Source organism: Saccoglossus kowalevskii, chromosome 10 (genome assembly GCF_978046115.1).
Source record: "Saccoglossus kowalevskii chromosome 10, keSacKowa6.1, whole genome shotgun sequence".
NCBI lineage: Eukaryota > Metazoa > Hemichordata > Enteropneusta > Harrimaniidae > Saccoglossus > Saccoglossus kowalevskii.
This window is the reverse complement of record NC_140650.1, coordinates 17,167,484-17,193,191: the sequence shown is the minus strand read 5'-3', so window position 1 is coordinate 17,193,191 and position 25,708 is coordinate 17,167,484. Positions and strand designations below refer to the sequence as shown.

The 25,708-nt window shown below is 34.8% G+C and overlaps 2 protein-coding genes across 3 annotated transcripts; both read right to left on the bottom strand.

The window, feature by feature from the left end:
• Positions 1-9,468: 9,468 nt before the first annotated feature.
• On the bottom strand, positions 9,469-16,897 carry LOC146737911 (uncharacterized). 2 transcript variants are annotated; one of them, XM_085504315.1, is made up of 6 exons: positions 16,667-16,897; positions 12,772-16,548; positions 11,949-12,110; positions 11,756-11,823; positions 11,577-11,667; positions 9,469-11,474 (listed from the first exon to the last, which is right to left on the bottom strand). In XM_085504315.1, the coding sequence occupies exons 1-6, from the start codon at positions 16,821-16,823 to the stop codon at positions 11,377-11,379; spliced, it is 4,353 nt and encodes a 1,450-aa protein (XP_085360441.1). In that variant the 5' UTR covers positions 16,824-16,897; the 3' UTR covers positions 9,469-11,376. The 2 variants fall into 2 exon arrangements, with proteins under 2 accessions (XP_085360441.1, XP_085360442.1); XM_085504316.1 differs by lacking the exons at positions 9,469-11,474; positions 11,577-11,667; positions 11,756-11,823 and having other exon boundaries at positions 12,070-12,110; positions 12,750-16,548.
• On the bottom strand, positions 16,896-23,731 carry LOC146737910 (uncharacterized; the record flags this gene model as incomplete). The annotated part of the gene is made up of 8 exons (XM_085504601.1): positions 16,896-18,280; positions 18,497-18,616; positions 21,766-21,888; positions 22,238-22,360; positions 22,537-22,656; positions 22,809-22,931; positions 23,339-23,458; positions 23,605-23,731. Coding segments are annotated over 8 exons (2,241 nt in total), but the record flags the coding sequence as incomplete, so codon positions are not given.
• Between the last annotated feature and the right edge of the window lie 1,977 nt (positions 23,732-25,708).

Genomic DNA, 25,708 nt, shown 5'->3' with positions numbered 1-25,708 from the left:
CGCTTTTCAACTATGCACATCAGTTACAGAGTAATATTGAACGATGTGCACTGTTATATGTCGAAAACGTGCTGAAAATAAGAAAAGATTTCACAGGAGTGGGTCTGATGTTTCAAGCGAAACTCAATATTGCTGCATTGGACTTTGGATCAGTTCAGATTGACATTGTACAGTCAAACATATTAGGGGAATGCAGTAGATTCAGTGATATGTATGGTTTGTTTGAAGATGATAAGTCTACAAAGGGTTTAATTAAATTGTCTCACAGCATAAAATACAAAAGACTGACACTAGGCCCCAATTTGGGTGGTGCATTTGCTCTTGCACCAAATACAGACGAATTTTTGTTTCATTTTTTTGGTGGCGTCAATATTCTTCGCAATTTTGACGAAGTGAATGTGTTTATCACCAACGAGATAATTCGTTTTCAAGTTGATGGTTTTATTTGGATTGTATGTTATGCAAGTTTATATGCTCAAGCATCTGTTTTTTTCCTTGGTCTGAACAAAGGTGGACAGTACGAGGGGAATTTGGCTTTGGACACCAGTCTTTACCAATGAGAATGACTGATGCACTGATAAATGCAACCAATGAATTTGGTGAGAAGGCAAATTTGCGATTGACACAAGCCCAAGATTTGGTTACATATGCACAGGAAGGTGTCAATAGAGCTCAACAATGGTTACAAGACAAAAAAGAAGATCTTGATAAGGCAAACAACAAATTTGACGAAGCTGTAAATGCATTAGACAATACAGTAGCAGAGATTGACAATCTCCAAGGTGATGTGCAATCTGCAAAGGACTGGTTAACAGAAAGACGTCTTGACATTGATAACCTCTGTCGAATGCGAAATTGTCACAAAATATGCATTCCCTTCATAAAATGCCATTGGCGACGTACTCGGTTTTTAAGGATTCCATATATTTCATGTTATCTATCACACTGTGGAATTAAAATTAAAGGATCCATTATGCATTGCTGCAAATATTATATGTGCAGCTATACGAGCAGTGGCTTATGTAGCTTTGGGTATGGCTGAATTAGCGGTAGGAGTTGCATTGACAGCATTGGATGTTGCTAAAATTGCAGTTTACACTGTTCAGTTTGTCGTGGATGGGGCTAGAATCATTCTCGATTTAGCTAAACTTGCACTGGACCTGGTAACTATAACATTAGAAGGGGTCATATTGGTCTTGGAAACTGCAAAACATGCACTTGAATTGGTAAAGATTGCAGTTGCTGCTGGAATAGAAGTGTTCAATTTCATCGTTAGACATGGCCTAGGGTCAGTAGTAGATATACACAGAATTTGGTTTGAAGTTGAAGTGTCAACTGTTGATGTATTTGTGTTTGAGGTGGGAATTGAAGTTGACCTATTCCGAATTGGTATGAGAACAGTTAAAGTAGCAATTAATTTTCGAAATTTAGCTGAAAGTATCTGGAATGTAGCAGTTAGTGTGATTGAATTGTTGGCAGATACATTGATACCATTGAAGAAGAAACGCGCCATTGAGTATGTAGATCAACCTTATAATTCATCAGAACATGTGAATCAAACATTGCACGTTGAGACATTTGAAAGTGAATATATGAATGCTTCTTGGGTTACTGAGGGCAACGAAAATGATTTCAGAGTTTCTCTTTTCAAGAAGAAGTGTGACACATTTTTTTAAACATATACCACTTTCTGTTCCAATCAAGATCTCTCCTTAATGAGATTGCTGATGAATCGAAAAACAGTAGAGACAATGCATCCAAAGGACTCAATGATTTCAGCATGTTTCAAAATAATATAACTTTAATAGACGCAGATGGGAGTAGCGTGAACGTGACAGAAGCCTATGTGAACTATAATATTACAGAAGAAGACATTGAAGCTGAGATCTATAAATTAAATCTGACAGAAAATCCAGCCATTCGTGAGTCATTAAATTTGATTGTAGTAAGTATGTACCTTAAGATACCTTACATATTGATAAGCTTTATGGACTGCTTCCTTCTTCCAATTGAACATCGCTTTACTACAGACCTGAATTGTGTGTACTGCCTATGTGCTGGTCACTTGTATTTCTATTTGACAAATGTTGAAAGAATATATAGAATTACACTCCAGGAACCTACATGTGTATTTTCTTCAATATTTGTTCATTTTGTAGTTGACTGTGACTCTGGCTTTTATCAACAATCAATTGGTGACCTATTTAAGTGTTTGCCATGCCCAACTGGAGGCTATCAGCCTGACATTGGAAGTGCGACTTGTCTGCCTTGTCCTGATGGATATACCACTTATGAAGAAAATGCAGTTACCTTGGTGAATGTAAGGATGTGTTTATATAAGTACATTAACCGACGTATTTTGCAAGGACGGAGAACATTGTACAGCTGTGTTATTTCTGCATCTTTTATCCTTTCTCGATGTAACTTTCTGTCTACTTTTTCCAGGTAACTTGACGTTATTAGTAGATGGTGTTACAACATCTTACACAACAATCGACGTAGTTGATCTAAACGTAGGTATATTCTAGAACTGTTAATCATAGCTTTATTGACCCACTCATCTTTCATATTAGACATAACCATTTTTGTGGTTTAAAACAGGAATCTGATAGCGCTGTAGAAGCTGTAAACGTGGTCGTAATTATAGCAGTCAGCTGTTCCGTTGTTATGACAATAGTAATTGTGGCAGTAGGTACGTATAATTTAGGATAATATGTTCGGCAATGCACGAGGAACACAATAATAAAGTTATTATGTTTTAATTTAAATATTTTTCCGTGTTCGTTCATTTCAGTTCTTAGTATCGTTGCTTATTGTATCAGGAAGAGACAAAAAGTTGGAATATTTAAGCCTAAAGAAATCAAAGCATCGCATTGCACAACACTACGATAAAAACATTGTTTTAGACATTGTTATTTTGTTACGTTGTTGAACATTGTTCAGTCATAATGAAAAACAAATAAAGTGAAAAAGTATCAAGGATATAAAATATTATGTTTTGTTATTAATGCTAACATTATTATATTAAGTATTATATATTCTTGATATATTTCTGAATACACTTTCAAACTCATTTTTGTTGTATTTTTCTCAAGGGCGAACAATTTTCACAATGTTGGAATGGTATGTCTTAATCGTGGCATTTGCACACAGTTGTAATAACATGTGTATATGTCAATGTTTGCTTGACTGATTATGTGACAGTGTAAAACTGTAAAATTGTCACAGTTAGGAGGTAAAGCGGTAGGGCATGAATTGTGTGCCAGCAATATATTTTTGAAACACATGGAAATCTTAGACATTTGAATTGTTGTATTTCGCAACTTTCAATTTGAAAACGAGTGCACACAAATTCATGTCACACTGTTCCTTTTGTGAAACAGCTGTGGAAATGTAAACAATGTCGCTTTGTTATATACTCCACTAACAAACGTTGTTACAAAATATGTGTGTTATCTTATATCCAAGATTTCAATGTATGTATTCATTGTTATAGTATTCGTGTGTGACCTACTTGAACAGGATTCGTCATTTCTTTGGTCTCTACTATAAACTATATAATTAACCTTGATCTCATTCGAGTGTGAGATGAGAATATAATGGGCTAGGTCAAAATTGTCACCTGTGTGTAATTTGAGAACAACGAGTTCTTCGATAGAGAGTATAGTGTACTGGTTGTAATCGTTTCGATTTTCATATAATAATATTAACAGAACAACTTTTCAGCAGTTATCACCATATTTTTATCCGTGTCACTGTGTAGGTAGGACATAAGACGTAAGTTAATCAAGTAACATACCGTGACATCATATATTAATTATATTATGACACACGTTTTTTTTATGAGTTTTGGTCAGTTCTGTTAGTGTATACTCAATATGTAATGTAATATGTTATTTCAATGATACTTGATTTTTTGCAAAGATTTTTAGCAACAACCACACCTAATCCATATATTCAGAGGCAATGGCGAATGATGGGACCCAGTTCAAGGTTATTTATTTCATTAATGTTGTTTCTCAATATTTGGTGGCATATTCCTGTTATTTTCTTTTCGTTTGCATTTCTCTGCTCAAAAGAGCCAAACCAATTACTAATTGAAGTTTTCAAGCCAGAATTATCAACAGTTTATCAAAATGAAAAAGTTGACACATAGTGCCATGTTTGATTAGTAAAAAATGGGTAATGTGCATAAACGTTTGTTCTGACTTTGCCTATATTCAAAATTTATAATGGAAATGCCTTTACAATGGCCGCTTAGAAACAAGTGTAAAAAAACAAGATTAAAATAGAAACAACATGACGTGGCGACTTTTTTTATCTAACACCGATTTATATTGTTTACGGTTGTGTAGGTATAATGAAATGTGCTTCACATAGTCTTGTACACCATTGTAACAGTTAAGTATAAACACAAATATGTGTATTCAAATTTGTAGACAGCATTTCATTTTTACAACATGTTTTGCATGTCTGAATGTAATCAAGTCATCTTTAATCAAACATTGTTGAGCTAATATTACCAGGTAGTAAATCCAAAGCAGAACACAGACAGCAATGCACCAATAACCTGGGTCTCATCCGTAATTAGAACTAACTGATATTCTACAGAAAACAAAATCTAGTGATTTAACTAAAAAGTCAGATAATGTACTTTCTTTATGTTGTATAAGTATACAGAGTAATGCATTTTGGTTTCGGTCATTTTCACAGTAATGTATAATATTTTCTTTCAAGATTCATTTTTCTGGTTTGTCCTTCCTTTGTTTTTTCATTACACTTTTGTTCTTCCCTTGCGTAGCTTGGCTGTGTTGTTTAATTAGCCTGTACTATTATTATATGTAGGTCAACGTCTTCACATTCACAGCTGCGTCACGTGCTTTAACACAAAACAGCTCAATTTATAAACTACAGTCTGAACTCGATGTCATGTTCAATTATCATGTCCCACAGTACAGATTGAGAAAGTGGGCAAAAATAAGAACTCACTGTTTAAAATGAATATGTTTTTTTTTTAACTCATTTACAATATATTGGGCAGAATTGAACGATACTGGCCCTAAACATGAAATAAAAACTGACTAAAAATTTGAATCGCTTGCCCGCATTCATGCATGCAAGGCATGGAAATCTTGTGCAAGTTACTACTCTCCCAGGAAACACTAATTATATTCGAAGCAATAATACATATTTACATAGAAGACCGCCATGGTTTGATACACACTCTACACAAATCCACCAATCCGCCCAGGCCAATGACAGATTGAAAAGTAATAAAAGCATCCACCTCGTGATATTTCGATGCAGTCAACCCTCACATTATATACAGCTATTATGAAAAAACAAAACAATACAATTATAGATTATCCACATATTCCCTATAAAAACGAAAATATACAACATCGACACGGATAGTACATTGAGGGCAGCAGAATTGTTTATAGAGGCGCAAATAACAGGCATAGACCTCCCGCCATGCAATGGGACTATCTAATCTTTAATGGTGCACATCAATGGTATTACAATCAAAGGCCATCAGTGTATATATAATTTAGATTATAGAGTAACAAACAAACAAATATATTAAGTTAATTTGAAAAGACATAATACATGACTGACTGTTACTGCTTCAATAGAACCAGAACGGAATTGAAATAAAAGTACCCATGACCAGTAGCTCCAACATCAGCAAAATAAACATGTTCCATTTAAGACAATCGACACGATAATACATTAACAAAACCATATTTATGTCATTAAATTCAGGCGTAAAATATAGAATTGATTTAAACGATACTAGCCCTAAACATTATAAAATAATAAAATTGTAATAAGTCGGTAGGCTAGTTGGCGATCCGCTACGCTAGAAAAAACATTGTTCTGGTGTTACCATGGTAGGACATGAGTGTGAAGTAAACGTTGCTTTATATTTAACACCGAGGTCTCAAATACGACGTTTACAAGGAGAATTTCGTCTTCAGAAGTCTCTTAACTTTATTGCTAGAGCGTCTTTTGCTGTTATCATTATTATATATAGATTAACAACTTTTTTATTTTAGTAATAGCATTGCGAAATACGCATTTGTTTTACCTTGACACGGTTACTAAATTTTAATTACCGTGCCGTCCATCCCCTTTATGTTGAGTTTGGTTTTCTATACCGTGTCTCCTACACTACATACATACCACGTATCATTTTTTTGGAAATATTGCTGCCGCTGCCGTTATCTGGTAAGTTCTAAACATTTGTCTACGGACAATCGGTATTCTCGTTCCAGTATAACACAGCTAAGTTTTTTCTCGTAGGACCTGGAGTGAAACGGATTTGCTTGAAAAATGTTTGAAGTGTTCTTGAAACTCTAAACGTAACTTGTATCCAGTATCCAATAAGTAGATATAGTATGGGGAATGTTTAAAATAAACTACAGAACCATAAAATAAATTGGGTAAAATCTCTGCTACAGAGTTTGTGATAACTAGTTTGTCTGGTTCAAATCTTGGATTGGTTTTACAGCTTGAAGTTTCACTGCAGTTGTCTATATTGGTAAACGATGTCTAATGCTCAGATAGTTTGACAAACCTTATTATTCCGATATTGGTAAACGATGTCTAATGCTCAGATAGTTTGACAAACCTTATTATTCCGATATTGGTAAACGATGTCTAATGCTCAGATAGTTTGACAAACCTTATTATTCCGATATTGGTAAACGATGTCCAATGCTCAGATAGTTTGACAAATCTTATTATTCCGATATTGGTAAACAATGTCTAATGCTCAGATAGTTTGACAAACTTTATTATTTAAATGTCGTATGATTCTACCACTGGTTCATTTTTGACATATTACGGATAGCGTTCATCCGATTTTACCATATATTCTGTTCCTGGTTTTTAGTTTGACATATTATAAAAAGCCGAATCAAATTACAAATATTTCGTGCGCGACCGTTTTGCGATTGTATTTTCTTTCTTGCATTCTTTTACTGAACTGTGGGTCAGGGATTTACTAGAATTTACTAGAGGGAAGGTGTGACCTGATTACGTTGTCTGATATGCATACAATTATTTGACATATTTGATATTAGTCAACATAAAAATCCCCTTGAGGAAACTACATTCTGATTCACATATATTCAATTGGTATATACTACACTTATTTTTAATTTTCATATTTAATTTATTATTCGTTTTTTTGTTTTCTCTACTTGCCGTTATTATTTTTTTATGATCGTATCTCGGTGACCCTTCCCTCGTTGGTATCATTGACGCCAAAGATTTAGCAAAAACTCGTCTATATCTGTTAGTTATCCTGTTCAGACAATGCTGATGTCGACAGATGAACCAATATTCGAATAAAATTTGAAAGCCAACAAAACGTAACATCTTTTACAGAAGAATAATTTAACCCATAGTTGGATCTTCCGAAAATATCCAAGTCCCTGTTGCCTTACCATCGATCTTACACAGGACGTGTCATCTCTGTCACTGCACTATAGTTACGTATTTTAGGTGTCCTGTCACTTGTTGCCTATATTAGCTTATTTGTAACATCTTTTCCAAGGTATAATATTCCAGCAGCGGAATATCGAATATCCTGTCGACTAGTTTTTTTTGAGTAATACATACAAATTTACAAAACAATTTACGAATAAATACTGATAATGCTACAATATTCGGCAGAATACTGTAGAAAAAAACAAAAACGACAGACTCATACTAACATACTCATAATATATTTTTTATAGCTAAAAGATTAAAACAATGCATACTTACCAAGATTCGTAATCCCGGACTAATAACTGAATTAGTCTGAGAACAGGCAGAGATGAATTGATTTTTTTTTCACCAACCAAATGTGCATTTGAGTAACAAATTGCGTCACAAATCAAGCAAGTCCAAAAACAGTGAATGAAAAATGAAAATTGCTGATAATAGTGGGAAAGCACCACCGATACTTGCATTTCTTTCTATTTCAACTTAATTTTCCAGAATTTGTGAAGAACTAATAGTATCTTGTTTTCAATAAATAAAAATAAATAAATAAATAAATAAATAAATAAATAAATAAATAAATAAATAAATAAATAAATAAATAAATAAATAAATAAATAAATAAATAAATAAATAAATAAATAAATAAATAAATAAATAAATAAAAATCGTGACACGTTTCAGCCAAAGACACCACTTCATTTCTTGTATTTCAAGAAGTACGTGAGCTAGACCGTCGTTAATATTACTCTAATGTCAATACATTTTGCAAAAATGAAATATGTGCCACGTTTCTACTGTCAGTCTACCCGTTCTACTGTTTTTTTTATTGTAGCCACTGGTGGCGCTGTATACAATCGGAACATATTCAGGCTTACAAATGCTCACGCCGGCAACAGTGTAAACAGCGCAGACACTTGTTGAAGTCGGTTATTCGTATGATAGGAAGCATAAGCGTGTACACTCTTCATAACCACAATAAACAGAGTGGGTGTCAAGACCGAGTATACGTAATTCCGGCGTTTTATATTTTTTTCATTAATAATTGCACTTTAAAATAATATTCATAAGATACGTCTACACCATAGCCTCGTTTAAGTTAACAGCATAGTGTATGTGCAGTGCGCATGTTTCGGGTCTTTTTTCCGTATTCCATAACGCATGCGTCATCACAGTGAGGTCAATTGGATATAACCTTTTCAAATTAACTTAATATATTTGTTTGTTTGTTACTCTATAATCTAAATTATATATACACTGATGGCCTTTGATTGTAATACCATTGATGTGCACCATTAGAGATCAGATAGTCCCATTGCATGGCGGGAGGTCTATGCCTGTTATTTGCGCCTCTATAAACAATTCTGCTGCCCTCAATGTACTATCCGTGTCGATGTTGTGTATTTTCGTTTTTATAGGGAATATGTGGGTAATCTATAATTGTATTAGAGGGCATTGTTTTGTTTTTTCATAATAGCTGTATATAATGTGAGGGTTGACTGCATCGAAATATCACGAGGTGGATGCTTTTATTACTTTTCAATTTGTCATTGGCCTGGGCGGATTGGTGGATTTGTGTAGAGTGTGTATCAAAGCATGGCGGTCTTCTATGTAAATATGTATTATTGCTTCGAATATAATTAGTGTTTCCTGGGAGAGTAGTAACTTGCACAAGATTTCCATGCCTTGCATGCATGAATGCGGGCAAGCGATTCAAATTTTTAGTCAGTTTTTATTTCATGTTTAGGGCCAGTATCGTTCAATTCTGCCCAATATATTGTAAATGAGATGAATATGTTTTTGTTTTATTTTAAACAGTGAGTTCTTATTTTTGCCCACTTTCTCAATCGACTTCAGACTGTAGTTTATAAATTGAGCTGTTTTGTGTTATAACACGTGACGCAGCTGTGAATGTGAAGACGTTGACCTACATATAATAATAGTACAGGCTAATTAAACAACACAGCCAAGGTACGCAAGGGAAGAACAAAAGTGTAATGAAAAAACAAAGGAAGTACAAACCAGAAAAACGAATCTTGAAAGAAAATATTATACATTACAGTGAAAATGTCCGAAACCAAAATGCATTACTCTGTATACTTATACAATATAAAGAAAGTACATTATCTGACTTTTTAGTTATATCACTAGATTTTATTTTCTGTAGAATATCAGTTAGTTCTAATTAAGGATGAGACTCAGGTTCTTGGTGCATTGCTGTCTGTGTTCTGCTTTGGATTTACTACCTGGTAATATTAGCTCAACAATGTTTGATTAAAGATGACTTAATTACATTCAGACATGCAAAACATGTTGTAAAAATGAAATGCTGTCTACAAATTTGAATACATATATTTGTGTTTATACTTAACTGTTACAATGGTGTACAATACTATGTGAAGCACATTTCATTATACCTACACAACCGTAAACAATATAAATCGGTGTTAGATAAAAAAAAGTCGCCACGTCATGTTGTTTCTATTTTAATCTTGTTTTTTTACACTTGTTTCTAAGCGGCCATTGTAAAAGCCTTTCCATTATAAATTTTGAATATAGGCAAATTCAGAACAAACGTTTATGCACATTACCCATTTTTTACTAATCAAACATGGCACTATGTGTCAACTTTTTCATTTTGATAAACTGTTGATGATTCTGGCTTGAAAACTTCAATTAGTAATTGGTTTGGCTCTTTTGAGCAGAGAAATGCAAACAAAAAGAAAATAACAGGAATATGCCACCAAATATTGAGAAACAACATTAATGAAATAAATAACCTTGAACTGGGTCCCATCATTCATCATTGCCCCTGAATATGTGGATTAGGTGTAGTTGTTGCTAAAAATCTTTGCAAAAAATCAAGTATCATTGAAATAACATATTACATTACATATTGAGTATACACTAACAGAACTGACCAAAACTCATAAAAAAAAACGTGTGTCATAATATAATTAATATATGATGTCACGGTATGTTACTTGATTAACTTACGTCTTATGTCCTACCTACACAGTGACACGGACAAAAATATGGTGATAACTGCTGAAAAGTTGTTCTGTTAATATTATTATATGAAAATCGAAACGATTACAACCAGTACACTATACTCTCTATCGAAGAACTCGTTGTTCTCAAATTACACACAGGTGACAATTTTGACCTAGCCCATTATATTCTCATCTCACACTCGAATGAGATCAAGGTTAATTATATAGTTTATAGTAGAGACCAAAGAAATGACGAATCCTGTTCAAGTAGGTCACACACGAATATTATAACAATGAATACATACATTGAAATCTTGGTTACAGGATAACACACATATTTTGTAACAACGTTTGTTAGTGGAGTATATAACAGAGCGACATTGTTTACATTTCCACAACTGTTTCACAAAAGGAACAGTGTGACATGGATTTGTGTGCACTCTTTTTCAAATTGAAAGTTGCGAAATACAACAATTCAAATGTCTAAGATTTCCATGTGTTTCAAAAATATATTGCTGGCACACAATTCATGCCCTACCGCTTTACCTCCTAACTGTGACAATTTTACAGTTTTACACTGTCACATAATCAGTCAAGCAAACATTGACATATACACATGTTATTACAACTGTGTGCAAATGCCACGATTAAGACATACCATTCCAACATTGTGAAAATTGTTCGCCCTTGAGAAAAATACAACAAAAATGATTTTGAAAGTGTATTCAGAAATATATCAAGAATATATAATACTTAATATAATAATGTTAGCATTAATAACAAAACATAATATTTTATATCCTTGATACTTTTGCACTTTATTTGTTTTTCATTATGACTGAACAATGTTCAACAACGTAACAAAATAACAATGTCTAAAACAATATTTTTATCGTAGTGTTGTGCAATGCGATGCTTTGATTTCTTTAGGCTTAAATATTCCAACTTTTTGTCTCTTCCTGATACAATAAGCAACGATACTAAGAACTGAAATGAACGAACACGGAAAAATATTTAAATTAAAACATAATAACTTTATTATTGTGTTCCTCGTGCATTGCCGAACATATTATCCTAAATTATACGTACCTACTGCCACAATCACTATTGTCATAACAACGGAACAGCTGACTGCTATAATTACCACCACGTTTACAGCTTCTACAGCGCTATCAGATTCCTGTTTTAAACCACAAAAATGGTTATGTCTAATATGAAAGATGAGTGGGTCAATAAAGCTATGATTAACAGTTCTAGAATATACCTACGTTTAGATCAACTACGTCGATTGTTGTGTAAGATGTTGTAACACCATCTACTAATAACGACAAGTTACCTGGAAAAAGTAGACAGAAAGTTACATCGAGAAAGGATAAAAGATGCAGAAATAACACAGCTGTACAATGTTCTCCGTCCTTGCAGAATACGTCGGTTAATGTATTTATATAAACACATCCTTACATTCACCAAGGTCAACTGCATTTTCTTCATAAGTGGTATATCCATCAGGACAAGGCAGACAAGTCGCACTTCCAATGTCAGGCTGATAGCTTCCAGCTGGGCATGGAAAACACTTAAATAGGTCACCAATTGATTGTTGATAAAAGCCAGAGTCACAGTCAACTACAAAATGAACAAATATTGAAGAAAATATACATGTAGGTTCCTTGAGTGTAATTCTATATATTCTTTCAACATTTTTCAAATAGAAATACAAGTGGCCAGCACATAGGCAGTACACACAATTCAGGTCTGTAGTAAAGCGATGTTCAATTGGAAGAAGGAAGCAGTCCATAAAGCTTATCAATATGTAAGGTATCTTAAGGTACATACTTACTACAATCAAATTTTCATTCGTTGTTTGGGAAATACATAATAATGGTAAAATCGAATCTTTATTAGGTTGCACAATTATTGCACTTACCCCAAATTGGACAAATATCGCATATCATTTTTTTATTGATTAGCCACAAGATTAGCTGAGTAAGTACAAACAGAGTCAAAATCGCGAATAGCTTTGATGTAGATTATGTAAACAAAATTCCAGATTGGAAATCCAAGTCATGTTAGTTTTTGTCATTGAACTTTCTTCTCAAACGTTAACGCATGTTCAGTTGATTGAAATAAATAGTTATGAATAAACATATTTGCCGACTTTCAAATATATCATTAAACATAGTACTGGTTTTAAATGATCACTCTATCACTTTTCGAAAAACAAAAGAAAAAGAATAAGTAAGGAGAAAAATGACAACAATATACCTATATTAACTGTTCAACGTACCACATATAAATGGAAACTTGTCATATGACTCTCGTCCATGTAGACAGACTGGTTCAATATGTTGATATCGCATGCTACCACTCTTAATGTTGATGGGTATGTCGTTTATTGTGAACAGATATTTGTCTTCATATGAAGCATATCTCAGAATGTTGATGGTACGCTTCAAACTTTCTACCTGCTTGTCAAAGATTGCTTGTAGTTTTGAGTGCATCATTGTGTTATCACTGGTCTTAAACAAAGTAGTTCCTTTCACAGTCAAATGTACTTCACCATATATCAAGGTATCTTCCATTGTGACATTTACTACATCTACCATAAGTATCAATTCGATGGATCCTAGCATATATAGGATGGCATTAGAGAATTTATTTTCAAGGTTGACTAAAGAATCATAGACAACCTCTGGCTTGTTTCTAGAAATCATTGACTGGTAGAATTCAAAGTACACTTCGGTAGTGGGTGTAGCTAAAGACGTTTTCAAAACTATTAATTTCAGTGTATTTGATACTTGTTTACCAATTTCATTTATTGCTTCGCATCTGTACCATCCTTGTTCGACGTTTCGTGTTTCATCAAATACAAGATGTGTGCCCCAACTTGAAAGTTTAGTGAATGTTTGAGAATCATTAGAAAAATACCATGAAACATCAGGTTTAGGCCGCCCAGTGACATTGCAGCTCACTTGAAAAGGGGGTTCTTGTCCAGCAATAACAGTTTCGTCTTGGAAGAAATGTGTGACTGTCGGTGGTGTTAACACATCAATAAATATTTCATCAGATGTAACATTGATGACATGATTAATTGCTGTACATTTATACCAACCTATTGTTGACAGATTTGCATTAACAAGACTCAACTTTATGTCATCAGAAATAAAATTAGCATCTTTATACCAAGTGATGGTAGGTGTAGGGTCTCCAGTTGCATTACAAAACAATACTATTTCTTCATTCTCCATGAGTGTCATATTAACCAGTTCGTTTAGGATGACTGGTTGTTCAGCGCAGAATATTTTTAAATTCAGTGTTTCCTGCAAAACGTCTAAAAGTAATGAAGTGATATCAAGAGCATCGTCAAGTCGAAGTGAATCATTTCTCAGAATACCATAGAACTGTGCTTTACTTTCCACTATGAGATTCTTCATAGCCTCAACATATGGAAGATCAACATGTTCATAAAGTCTGTAAAATTTATCGAACGTAACCAACAGACAGTCTTCAAATGAAAAACACTCTTCTTCAGTAAACATTTCATGTGTGAAATTCTCCATGCCTGCTTTCCATGGTCCGACGATATGGTAACCTGCTGCAAGTTCCAATGATCTTAAGCTTGAAGCATGCGTTTCATTCATGACAGCTAATGACTCACGAATCGCTGGATTTTCTGTCAGATTTAATTTATAGATCTCAGCTTCAATGTCTTCTTCTGTAATATTATAGTTCACATAGGCTTCTGTCACGTTCACGCTACTCCCATCTACGTCTATAAAAGTTATATTATTTTGAAACATGCTGAAATCATTGAGTCCTTTGGATGCATTGTCTCTACTGTTTTTCGATTCATCAGCAATCTCATTAAGGAGAGATATTGATTGGAACAGAAAGTGGTATATGTTTAAAAATGTGTCACACTTCTTCTTGAAAAGAGAAACTCTGAAATCATTTTCGTTACCCTCAGTAACCCAAGAACCATTCATATATTCACTTTCAAATGTCTCAACGTGCAATGTTTGATTCACATGTTCTGATGAATTATAAGGTTGATCTACATACTCAATGGCGCGTTTCTTCTTCAATGGTATCAATGTATCTGCCAACAATTCAATCACACTAACTGCTGCATTCCAGATACTTTCAGCTAAATTTCGAAAATTAATTGCTACTTTAACTGTTCTCATACCAATTCGGAATAGGTCAACTTCAATTCCCACCTCAAACACAAATACATCAACAGTTGACACTTCAACTTCAAACCAAATTCGGTGTATATCTACTACTGACCCTAGGCCATGTCTAACGATGAAATTGAACACTTCTATTCCAGCAGCAACTGCAATCTTTACCAATTCAAGTGCATGTTGTGCAGTTTCCAAGACCAATATGACCCCTTCTAATGTTATAGTTACCAGGTCCAGTGCAAGTTTAGCTAAATCGAGAATGATTCTAGCTCTATCCACCACAAACTGAACAGTGTAAACTGCAATTTTAGCAACATCCAATGCTGTCAATGCAACTCCTACCGCTAATTCAGCCATCCCCAAAGCTACATAAGCCACTGCTCGTATAGCTGCACATATAATATTTGCAGCAATGCATAATGGATCCGTTATTTTAATTCCACAGCGTGATAGATAACATGAAATATATGGAATCCTTAAAAACCGAGTACGTCGCCAATGGCATTTTATGAAGGGAATGCATATTTTGTGACAATTTCGCATTCGACAGAGGTTATCAATGTCAAGACGTTTTTCTGTTAACCAGTCCTTTGCAGATTGCACATCATCTTGGAGACTGTCAATCTCTGCTACTGCATTGTCTAGTGCATTTACAGCTTCGTCAAATTTGTTGTTTGCCTTATCAACATCTTCTTTTTTGTCTTGTAACCATTGTTGAGCTCTATTGACACCTTCCTGTGCATATGTAACCAAATCTTGGGCTTGTGTCAATCGCAAATTTGCCTTCTCACCAAATTCATTGGTTGCATTTATCAGTGCATCTGTCATTCTCATTGGTAAAGACTGGTGTCCAAAGCCAAATTCCCCTCGTACTGTCCACCTTTGTTCAGACCAAGGAACAAAGACAGATGCTTGAGCATATAAACTTGCATAACACACATTCCAAATAAAACCATCAACTTGAAAACGAATTATCTCGTTGGTGATAAACACATTCACTTCGTCAAAAATGCGAAGAATATTGACGCCACCAAAAAAATGAAACAAAAATTCGTCTGTATTTGGTGCAAGAGCAAATGCACCACCCAAATTGGGGCCTAGTGTCAGTCTTTTGTATTTTATGCTGTGAGACAATTTAATTAAACCCTTTGTAGCCTTATCATCTTCAAACAAACCATACATATCACTGAATCTACTGCATTCCCGTAATATGTTTGACTGTACAATTTCAATCTGAACTGATCCAAAGTCCAATGCAGCAATATTGAGTTTCGCTTGAAACATCAGACCCACTCCTGTGAAATCTTTTCTTATTTTCAACACGTTTTCGACATATAACAGTGCACATCGTTCAATATTACTCTGTAACTGATGTGCATAGTTGAAAAGCGAGTTGACACTACTACTAGATAATCTTGTGGATTCATCAGCATGTTGTTGTTTTAGATCGATGCATATATACATTATTTTCTTGGCACGTGACCGTACAGGCGATATGATATTGGGTAAATCACTGAATAGTTCATTTCCAGTCATAATGGTTTCTAAGTCTTCTTTGATACCAATTAGTTCTAATGTCAGTTCTCTGAGTGCTGATTGGGTATTTTCGTAAACGCTGTCAATAAAGGTATTTATTATTAACACCATCTCATCTATACTGGGAAGTATGTCTCCAATAAGATCTATAATGTCATGTTTCGGAAGTGCTGCGATTTCGTCAGAAATGTCATATGTTAAGAATGCATTGATATTGACCGCCAGTGTGACTCCAAACAACCTTGCCATCATTGAGTTACCAAAGGGATTTGCAGACACTCGACCCCGAAAAAAAAATCCAGGTGGATCAGCACCAGAACCACACCATTGTCTTTCAGTGCCTGGAGATTTAATAAATATAAAATACAATTATTACAGCTGATACATATTCAGCATTCAGATTTCATTAGGCAAATAATTATTCATTAACTAAACAAGTGAAAATGTTTTTATATTTACCACCAATCGAGAGAAATGCACTTGCACTTGAATCTAGTATTCCTTCAATTGGGATGACGATGGTTGCGCCGAGTACTTTGAATGATATCTGCATGTCAACTTGTGTTCTGAATAATACAATCGCCTCCCAACGAGTTGCAAACAAATGAGTTAACATCTGTGGAAAGAATAGTAAATGCAAATAATTGCGTTCATGTTACGCACTGTTAAATACCTCCATCACTGTGAATTACTGATAATACTTCACCTTGTCAATGTCATCGACTGCCAGCATAAACACTAGATCACCAGAAAGTGAAAACCCAATTGTATCACTATCTCCGAGTAGGTTATCATTTGATATTGAGAGAGACATCCATATGTTATATCCTGAAGAGAGCGTGTAGGTAAACATATGATCACCATTCCACAGTTCAATACTAGTTGTCACAGGTTTGAGTTTCTTGCTAACTGACATTCCAACCCCTATCAGGTTAATCACCCATCCTGTGCTATTTAACGGTTTAATCACCTCCAGCTGACGCAGTTCGTCCCAAAACTCTTCTGGGAACAGAAGTATGACACTTGTTCCAAATACAGTGTCGCATGTATCGATCAGTATACACATTCCATTGACAGATGATGGAAGTTGTATTGTGTCTCCAAGGATCGACATCTGCATTTTGCTTTTTAAAAGAAAAACAGAATACAGATCGTCAGGAAACACAGGGGCATCTAGACACGCACCATAGTTACCAATTTCATCGCCACGAAGAAGCATTGAACTGATGCCAATAAATTCAGTGTACACATGTTCTTTGTCAGTAATCCTAATCCAGTTTGGTAAATTGAGAGATATGCCGTTTAAAAAGGATTTCACAAAAGCATTGCTTTCCGTGAATTCCTGAATATCATATACAGTCAGAGGAATTTCTATGCAATCATTGTTTTCATAGTCAGAAATTATGTCCCCAAGTTCTGGAGAATAACGTGACGAAATACTGGCTAAAGAGAATGGTGAAGTATTGATGACAGCGACACCATTTAGAGAGATTGGAACAGACAATTGGTTAACGTCAAAGAAGACGACACCGAATGTGTAATGAACAAACAAATTACTTTTTAATTGATACCACTTAGATGTGGATGATAACGATAAACTGGTCGTCAATGGACACTGGAAAATATTTTTCACGTAGCAGCCTGTTGGGAGCGTTGCAAAGGGCATCTTAAGCTTTTCAAAGGCCGACATGACCGTTGCTACTGAGTTCGATAAAGGTTCAAAATCATGTGCATTGGTGCCGGAAAGTACAAACATTGTATTTAATATACCAGATGTTATTGGCGTGATCTTAACTTCAGCAATAGTTTTTTGATTAGTAATTAAAACAGTTGCAGGTTCGAACACAGCTTCATCAGAGATAAACGATATTAGAATAAGATCACTGGGTGTTGCTGAAATGTTGAAGATATGTGGTTCTCCAATCCTCAGTTGCGGAAAGTGTGGTAATTGGACGACACCATATTCGCACTTTTCTCCGTCATATCCGGTGTCACCACAGTTGCATGCTGGGAAGTTATCAGCTGCGACAATACAAGAACCACCATTGAGACACAGGCCAGGCCTGCATATATCTGTGAAAGATGAAATTAACATAATTTAGACTATTTAAGATATTGCAATTGAATGTACACTTTAATGTATACATAATTCTGTATTGAATATATTGTCATATCAGTAATGAGCCATCTGAATTTCAATTCATCAGTTACCAAACTTCACTGAATGCTGATCCAAATGTTTCATGCACTAATTCAAATACTTGATAACGCAATATGTAGATAACTCACCAACACACGTGTAACCATTGCTATCCAAAACAAAACCATGTTGACAATCACAATAATAAGCGCCTAATGTATTATTGCATAGCTGTTCACACTTATGGCTCCCCACACATTCATCAATATCTTTCAAAAAAGAACATTTGTAGAAAATAAAATGTGATGGTATGTATCTAAGCAATATGTTTTAGTGTACCAGTTCCATAAACAATGCACCTGAACCTACAGGAGCGTGTGCCTTTAACGTCGTAATATCAAATGGTTTGTATGTATTACTTCTGAATATGGAACTATGTTACAGTGAGCCATGTACAATTAACCTAACATTTTAATGACACAGTCCCTGTTGTAATTAGGGGAAATATTATTCATGTATACGATAAAGTAATCTAACAAATCTGATTGCTGCAATGCTTTCGTATTTTATCTGAAGACAAATTGTTACAGGTATTGCTACATGCATAACATATGAAATCAAATTGGATATGCAAAGCACTGGTCATGTGACCAGATAAATTGTATCTGAATAAATTTTCAGTGTAAGTAATTGAGAATGAATAATATAGTAATTTACTATCATAATTTACTATCAGATTTATTAAATAAATTCAAAATTTGCAATCAATTTGTAATGGTCACAAACTTATCATCTTTATGCAATAGTATCAAAACTCAAGTAAATTGCATGTTTCGAGTATCATGTGCATGCGGGCGTGATGCTCTTTCTAACAGTGTTTCAAAGCAACGAGTTAAGAAACTTTAGTTAATAATAACGAAGCATAAGTCAAACGTGAACGTGTACATAGTGATTAACAGACATATAGAAATGACATGAAGAATTACTGTGACAGCTTGGAGGAAATCTGAGTCCCTACTACCTCAAGACCACAGTCTTTAGAGGAAATTCAGAAAGCAGACCGCCTACTTTCCAGTGGCAAATCACATGGTTTGGACTCGATTCCATCTGAAGTTTGCAAGGAGGGTGATGTGGCTTTGGCTGAGAAGCCTCACCAGATGTTTTAGCTCATCTGCCAGCACAAGGCAAGGTCACAGGACTTCCAGGATGCCTCCATCATCCACCTCTACAAACCTAAAAGAAATCACCAAACCTGTGACAATCACCGCAGAATCTCGCTGTTGTTCATTGCAGGCAAAATCCTGGCTAGAGATTTTCTCAATCGCCTCATCACACACTTCAGCAAGGCCTCCTACCTGTAAGCTAGTGTGGCTTCAGGAATGACCTCTGATCATTACCTGTTTCCAACAGAGTAAAACAAGGCTGTATCCTTGCTCCTACATTGTTCAGCGCATGTTCTCAGCCATGCTGACAGATGACTTCAGGCATGCTGATGTGAGCATCAGCTCAAAATACAAACCTGATGGTTCAATCTTCAACATCAGGAGGCTACAAGCTGAAACCAAGGTTTCAACTGACACAATCAACAACTTCCTGTTTGCTGATGATTGCGCCCTCAATGCTGCCACTGAGGCTGAAATGCAACACAGCATTGACCTGCTCTCTGACGCCTGCAACAACTTTGGCCTTACCATTAGAATTAATAAGACTGAGGTAATGCATCAGCTAGCCCCAGGTAAGCCCTATGTTGAACCTATCATCACCATCAGCAGACAGTGACTTGAGCACAGTGGACAATGTCATATACCTTGGTCAAAATCAATGCCAGACTCGCTAAAGTGAGGATGAGGGATTACCACAGACACAAAGATGTATTGTGTATTGGTTTGTTGTTCGCACTATGTTGTTCTACAGCTGTGAAGCCTGGACTATCAGCATTATGCCAGGAAGCTAAACCTTTTTCACCACCCATCTCAGAAAACTCCTTGGCATAAAGAGGCAAGACAGGATGTCAGACTTTGAAGTTCTAACACGTGCTGACCTGCCTAGTATTCACATCATCTTGATGCAGTATCAGCTTCGCTGGGCAGGACAAGTAGCTCGCATGTCAGACGAGTGTCTCCTAAAAAAGACTTCTGTTTGGCGAGCTACAGCAAAGAAAACGCTCCCAAGGTCACCATAAGAAGCGTTTCAGGGACACGCACATCAGTCACGGCACATGGAAGCAGTTGGCCCAAGACAGAGGAACGTGGCGATCAGCTGTTCCAAGAGAGCTAAAGCATGCGAGGCCAATAGGATTGCTGCTGCTGAATACCGCAGACAGGCCTGGAAGAACAGGGCCAACAACCTTGTAGCAGCAGCTACCATTCCCTATCCGCACTGCCAGATACTCTTCCGGGTGCAGATTGAGCTCAACAGCACCTGCGGACCCACAGAACAAGATCACCCCCATCCCTGGATGACTAGATCATTCTCATCGCATCGATGGAGGAACAACATTTTACTCTAAATTATCTATATTTTTTTTATTTCATTTTTTATTTTGATTTTTTGACAATGAACATTCAATACAAGTTTTAGAACATATTCCTACAAATAAACATACGTGTATATTATGATGTATGTGACAAACAAATATGATAAATATTACGATTTCAAAATATACAGTCCACCATTTTGAAATTAATCACAATAGAGATCATCATCTCATGTGAAATGTGTGTACAAAATTTGAATGAAATACTATATTTTCAAAAAACAAGATTGCTGCCAGTGGATTATAAAAAATATGGCATGGACATGTTATCCAACATGTGTGATGTATGTGTCAAATATGAAAGAAAATGGTTCACTAGACCTAAGAAATATAGTATTATGTCCAATAAGCAACATGACCGAACACGAAACGACATGAACATGTATTCTAATATGTATTATGTTAGAGCAAAAACTTTCAAAGTATGTCCAAGATACCACTTTTTCAAATCGAATTGCTCTCCATCGAATCACTAAACCACAGCGTATTCATATGTTCAACGTAAAGTACCAGGCACATACAAAGAATGAACGCGTTTGGTTCAGAAGGTTCTGAAATATGACTTCGGACGGGAAGCAAAATATAAGTGCCTCGTTGGAAAAGGGACTAATAATGCAGCACATTTCATGACAGAAATTTATGAACAAAACCAAATTATTGAAATGAATAAAATATTACGAGTCAATATTATGCCCTTGAATTCCAAATTGTCTATATCTCCAAATAAATTTGATAACAATCCCGACAATCTAGTTGATCCATGTTATTAGGATGGAGCCAAAAACGGCGGAAAAGATAATTTGGCATGCAAATTAATAAATTAATGTAAATACAATAGAGTGCAAGTGTTTTGTTTTAAAGGTTTACATTACGCAGACTTACCTAAACAACTGGTTGAATCAACGTCAAGTTGGTAGCCAGTAAAGCAGGAGCATACAGCATTTCCACTTATGCTTTGGCACAGATGACTGCAACGTGGATTATGAGTCTCGCATCCATCGTGATCTGAAAATAGACATTCATCATACATTTCAGTGAATGACCTGCAAATATTTGAGATATAATGATTTTTATATTATTATATAACATTGAATCTTGTTGTCCAATTGACCCCAACTGTAGAGACTAATGATGGACGGTTGTTGTGTGTATTCTTCCACGATGTGTGATGATCAGGTCAAGTCAGTAGCTCAATAAAAAAAAAACGTAAAAATCGAATCGTAGGTGAAATACAGATCTTTCCAAAGATGCATGAATACACTTGTGGTTCCACTAAATCGTCAGGCCTATTGACTAATTGGTGTGATACTCGAATAGTTTTATTTTAAAATAAAATACACAAAAGTGTTTTTACCAGAGCACGTTTTACCATTGGTGTCCAAAGTATAATTGGCATTACATGCACAGTAAAAGCTTCCTTCCGTGTTGATGCAGTTATGTTCACACCCATCAGTACCAGTGTCGCACTCATTGATATCTAGAGAAGAGATATGTTTGTTAGTGAATAAAGTTACATTTAACTAATAAACGAATCCCTGCACAATCGAACTCAAAAATAAAAAAAATACGGTAACAAATCTCGTTTATAAAGAGGCAAGGACGGATTGAACGCACTAATGAGCAAGACGCAGGGGATTCCAATGTTTATATTACCTTGACATTCTGTTGCACTATTTGATGCATATCCTTCAAAACAGTGGCATTCATAGGAACCAGGCATATTAAAGCATTGTTGTGGACACTGGTGGGTATCATAATCACATTCATCAATGTCTAATAGTACATAGACAATGCAAATAAAAAAGTATGTTAGTATTAACATGAGAAAAATGTATTCGACGGAATATCAAACACAAATAATTTCGTATTTTATGTATATATAATTCGTTATTATGCCAGCATGTGGTGAATGTTTTCATACTTACCATTACATGTTTCACCGTTTGAATCTAATACAAACCCGGCTCTACAAGAGCAAACGAAACTTCCCTGTGTGTTTTGACAGACTTGATCACATCCACCATTATGCGCAATGCACTCGTCTCTATCTGGGATATTAAATTATATAAACATATACGACTGGCAAAACTTCAAGTAAAATACATAACATTTCCGACCTATATTTCAACATAATTGCATCAATGTCACTTCTCTAACGTACATTTTAGAATTCTTAAAAGAGACATTTGATTTTATAGATCCAGCTACCTTAATTTCAGACAGGACATTTTTTTAAGAACAATGACACATACATTAACGTACACATGTATCACATTCACGCATTGAGTAATAAACACTTTGGAACATAGGAGCATTGCCTAACAACAAATGTCGTGTATAACTTTTAGCAGTACTAATGACTCAAAAAATGTGAGAATACAATATAAACCAGAAAAGACCATCGAACTCTTGTGGACTCGGTTTTTATAATTGTTTCATATAAAATGACTCTTACCATTACAGCGACCAAAATAGTCACTTTGGTATCCTTCATAGCAAATACATAGATATGAACCAATAGTATTAACACATATTTGGTCACAAAACATCGTAGTAATAGCGCACTCATCAATATCTGTTGAAATTTTCACATTAAGTTAATGAACGCCAAAACAATACAACTGTTTTAAATAGATTTATAGTTGAATTGTAATAATTACATTGTAATACTATACACAGTGAATAATGTATAACAAATAAAAAATACACTATATGTATTACCATCACACGTTTTCCCGTCGGATGACAATGCGCTACCAACTCTACAGTCGCACTCATAACTGCCTATCGTATTGAGACAAAGTTGGTCACAACCACCATTGTGGTGTAGACATTCATTAACATCTGAAATAAAAAAATATATATAAGAAATGCTATGTAGTATTGATTTATTAAATACTATAAACACGATAATGTAAAATATTTGCTCTGGAATAAATATTGCAACTTGTATAACTCTAATGAATATAAAATGATATTACCTTCACATGTCTGACCATTAAATCCTATAGTGAAACCAGTAAAACAAGAGCAGAAAAAACTACCAATTGTGTTGTTACAAATCTGATAACAATCTCCATTATTTGAAAGACATTCGTTGACGTCTTCGGGATAATAGATAAGGGTACTCGTGAATTCATTTAAAGAATAGAAATGATGTATGGTACTCTGTAGAGTTCATTGTAATATGAATATATGATAACGTTTTTTAGACCTCGGAAAACATGTTGTTACAAGGAGTTACAGTTCTAGAATTTCATTGTTGATCAAGACCCCGTTTTAAGATCGCACTTGATATTGAAGGCACGTTTAAATGCACACATTAATTTTGTAGGATAATACCTTCACAACTTCTATCATCATTAGCTATCAGATAACCATGCCCACATGAACATAAGTAACTTCCTATTGTGTTGTGACAGTTTTGTTGACAGGCATTTCCATAGGTGCATTCATCCATATCTATATAGAAACGATTTGGATCAAAATAAATTTCATGCCATAAAAGCTAGAGTCACAAAATAAATCATTGATGAAACAATATCTGAAAATATATGTATTTTTTTCTGGCTCTTACAGCAATATAAACCATATTGTACGACAAGTCGCGCATATTAATCTATTAGTTCAAATGTTGGTACTAATTATGTATGACATATTTGACACGTTTCTTGTGTGTATCTTTTAGAAATGGGTGATGATCGGGGGGAATCGGCCGTTTATTCAAAATTGTTAATTGGAGTGTAAGGAGTTTTGCATGTAGTAAGAAAAAAAAGTTTTGCTAAGTTTGAAAATATGTGCACACATATAATCAAAGTAAATTCAATGTAAATTGGTTGACATTAATATTATCTCATTCGGATGATAATACTGACTTTTCTAAAAAAAATAGCATGAATGATTACCCATACCTTGTGGAATATAAGCTTGTCATGCTCACGTCAAATATGGCGGACGTATGATATGCTTGATGTATAAATACGAGATACACATGTTGTACAACTGAGATATTCACATGGTGTACAACTGTTCACTAGTCCCATTTAAAACGCTACTTATATTAGAATGTGTTACTGTATTGAGATTGCATATAGATACCTGTGCACGTCTTCTGATCATCTGAAAGCTCATAACCGTGTTCACAGGAACAAAAGTAACTTCCATGTGTATTATGACAGGTCTGCTGGCAATTGCTTGCGATACATTCGTTGACATCTAAATAGAAATACCAACATTCACCATTGACATCATAACCAGAGACACTAAGAAAAGAACCCATTTTCGGGGCACATTTTGGCAGACATATGAACTATTAATGTTTCAGACATTTTGTACTGAAATGCAATATATAAGAACCTGTGTTATAAGGTTCACATTCACCAATCCAGGTTCACAAACACCATTTAACAGTAGACACAATATTAATTAAAATTGTATTTCTAATACACGATGATGTCTACGTTATGTTGCATATAGCAAAGCCAAAACATTCCTTAAATGCAATTATTGTAAGTAATGTATAAAAAAATTAAAAAAATACACACACCATAGTACTGTTGATTATGTAAGTAACACTATATACCTTCACATGTTCCGTTTATTCCTAGTACATAACCATCTCTACATGAACAAATGTAGCTTCCAATTGTGTTATGACAGTCATGTTGACACTCGTTGCTATATTGAATGCATTCATTCTCGTCTATATTGAAATGTATAAATTTCCATTTACATTATATGTAAGTTATTACTAATCCAACTGGCTTTGATACAAAAAACATGTTACAGCAAGGTTATAATGAAAGATTAAGCCATACCTTTACAA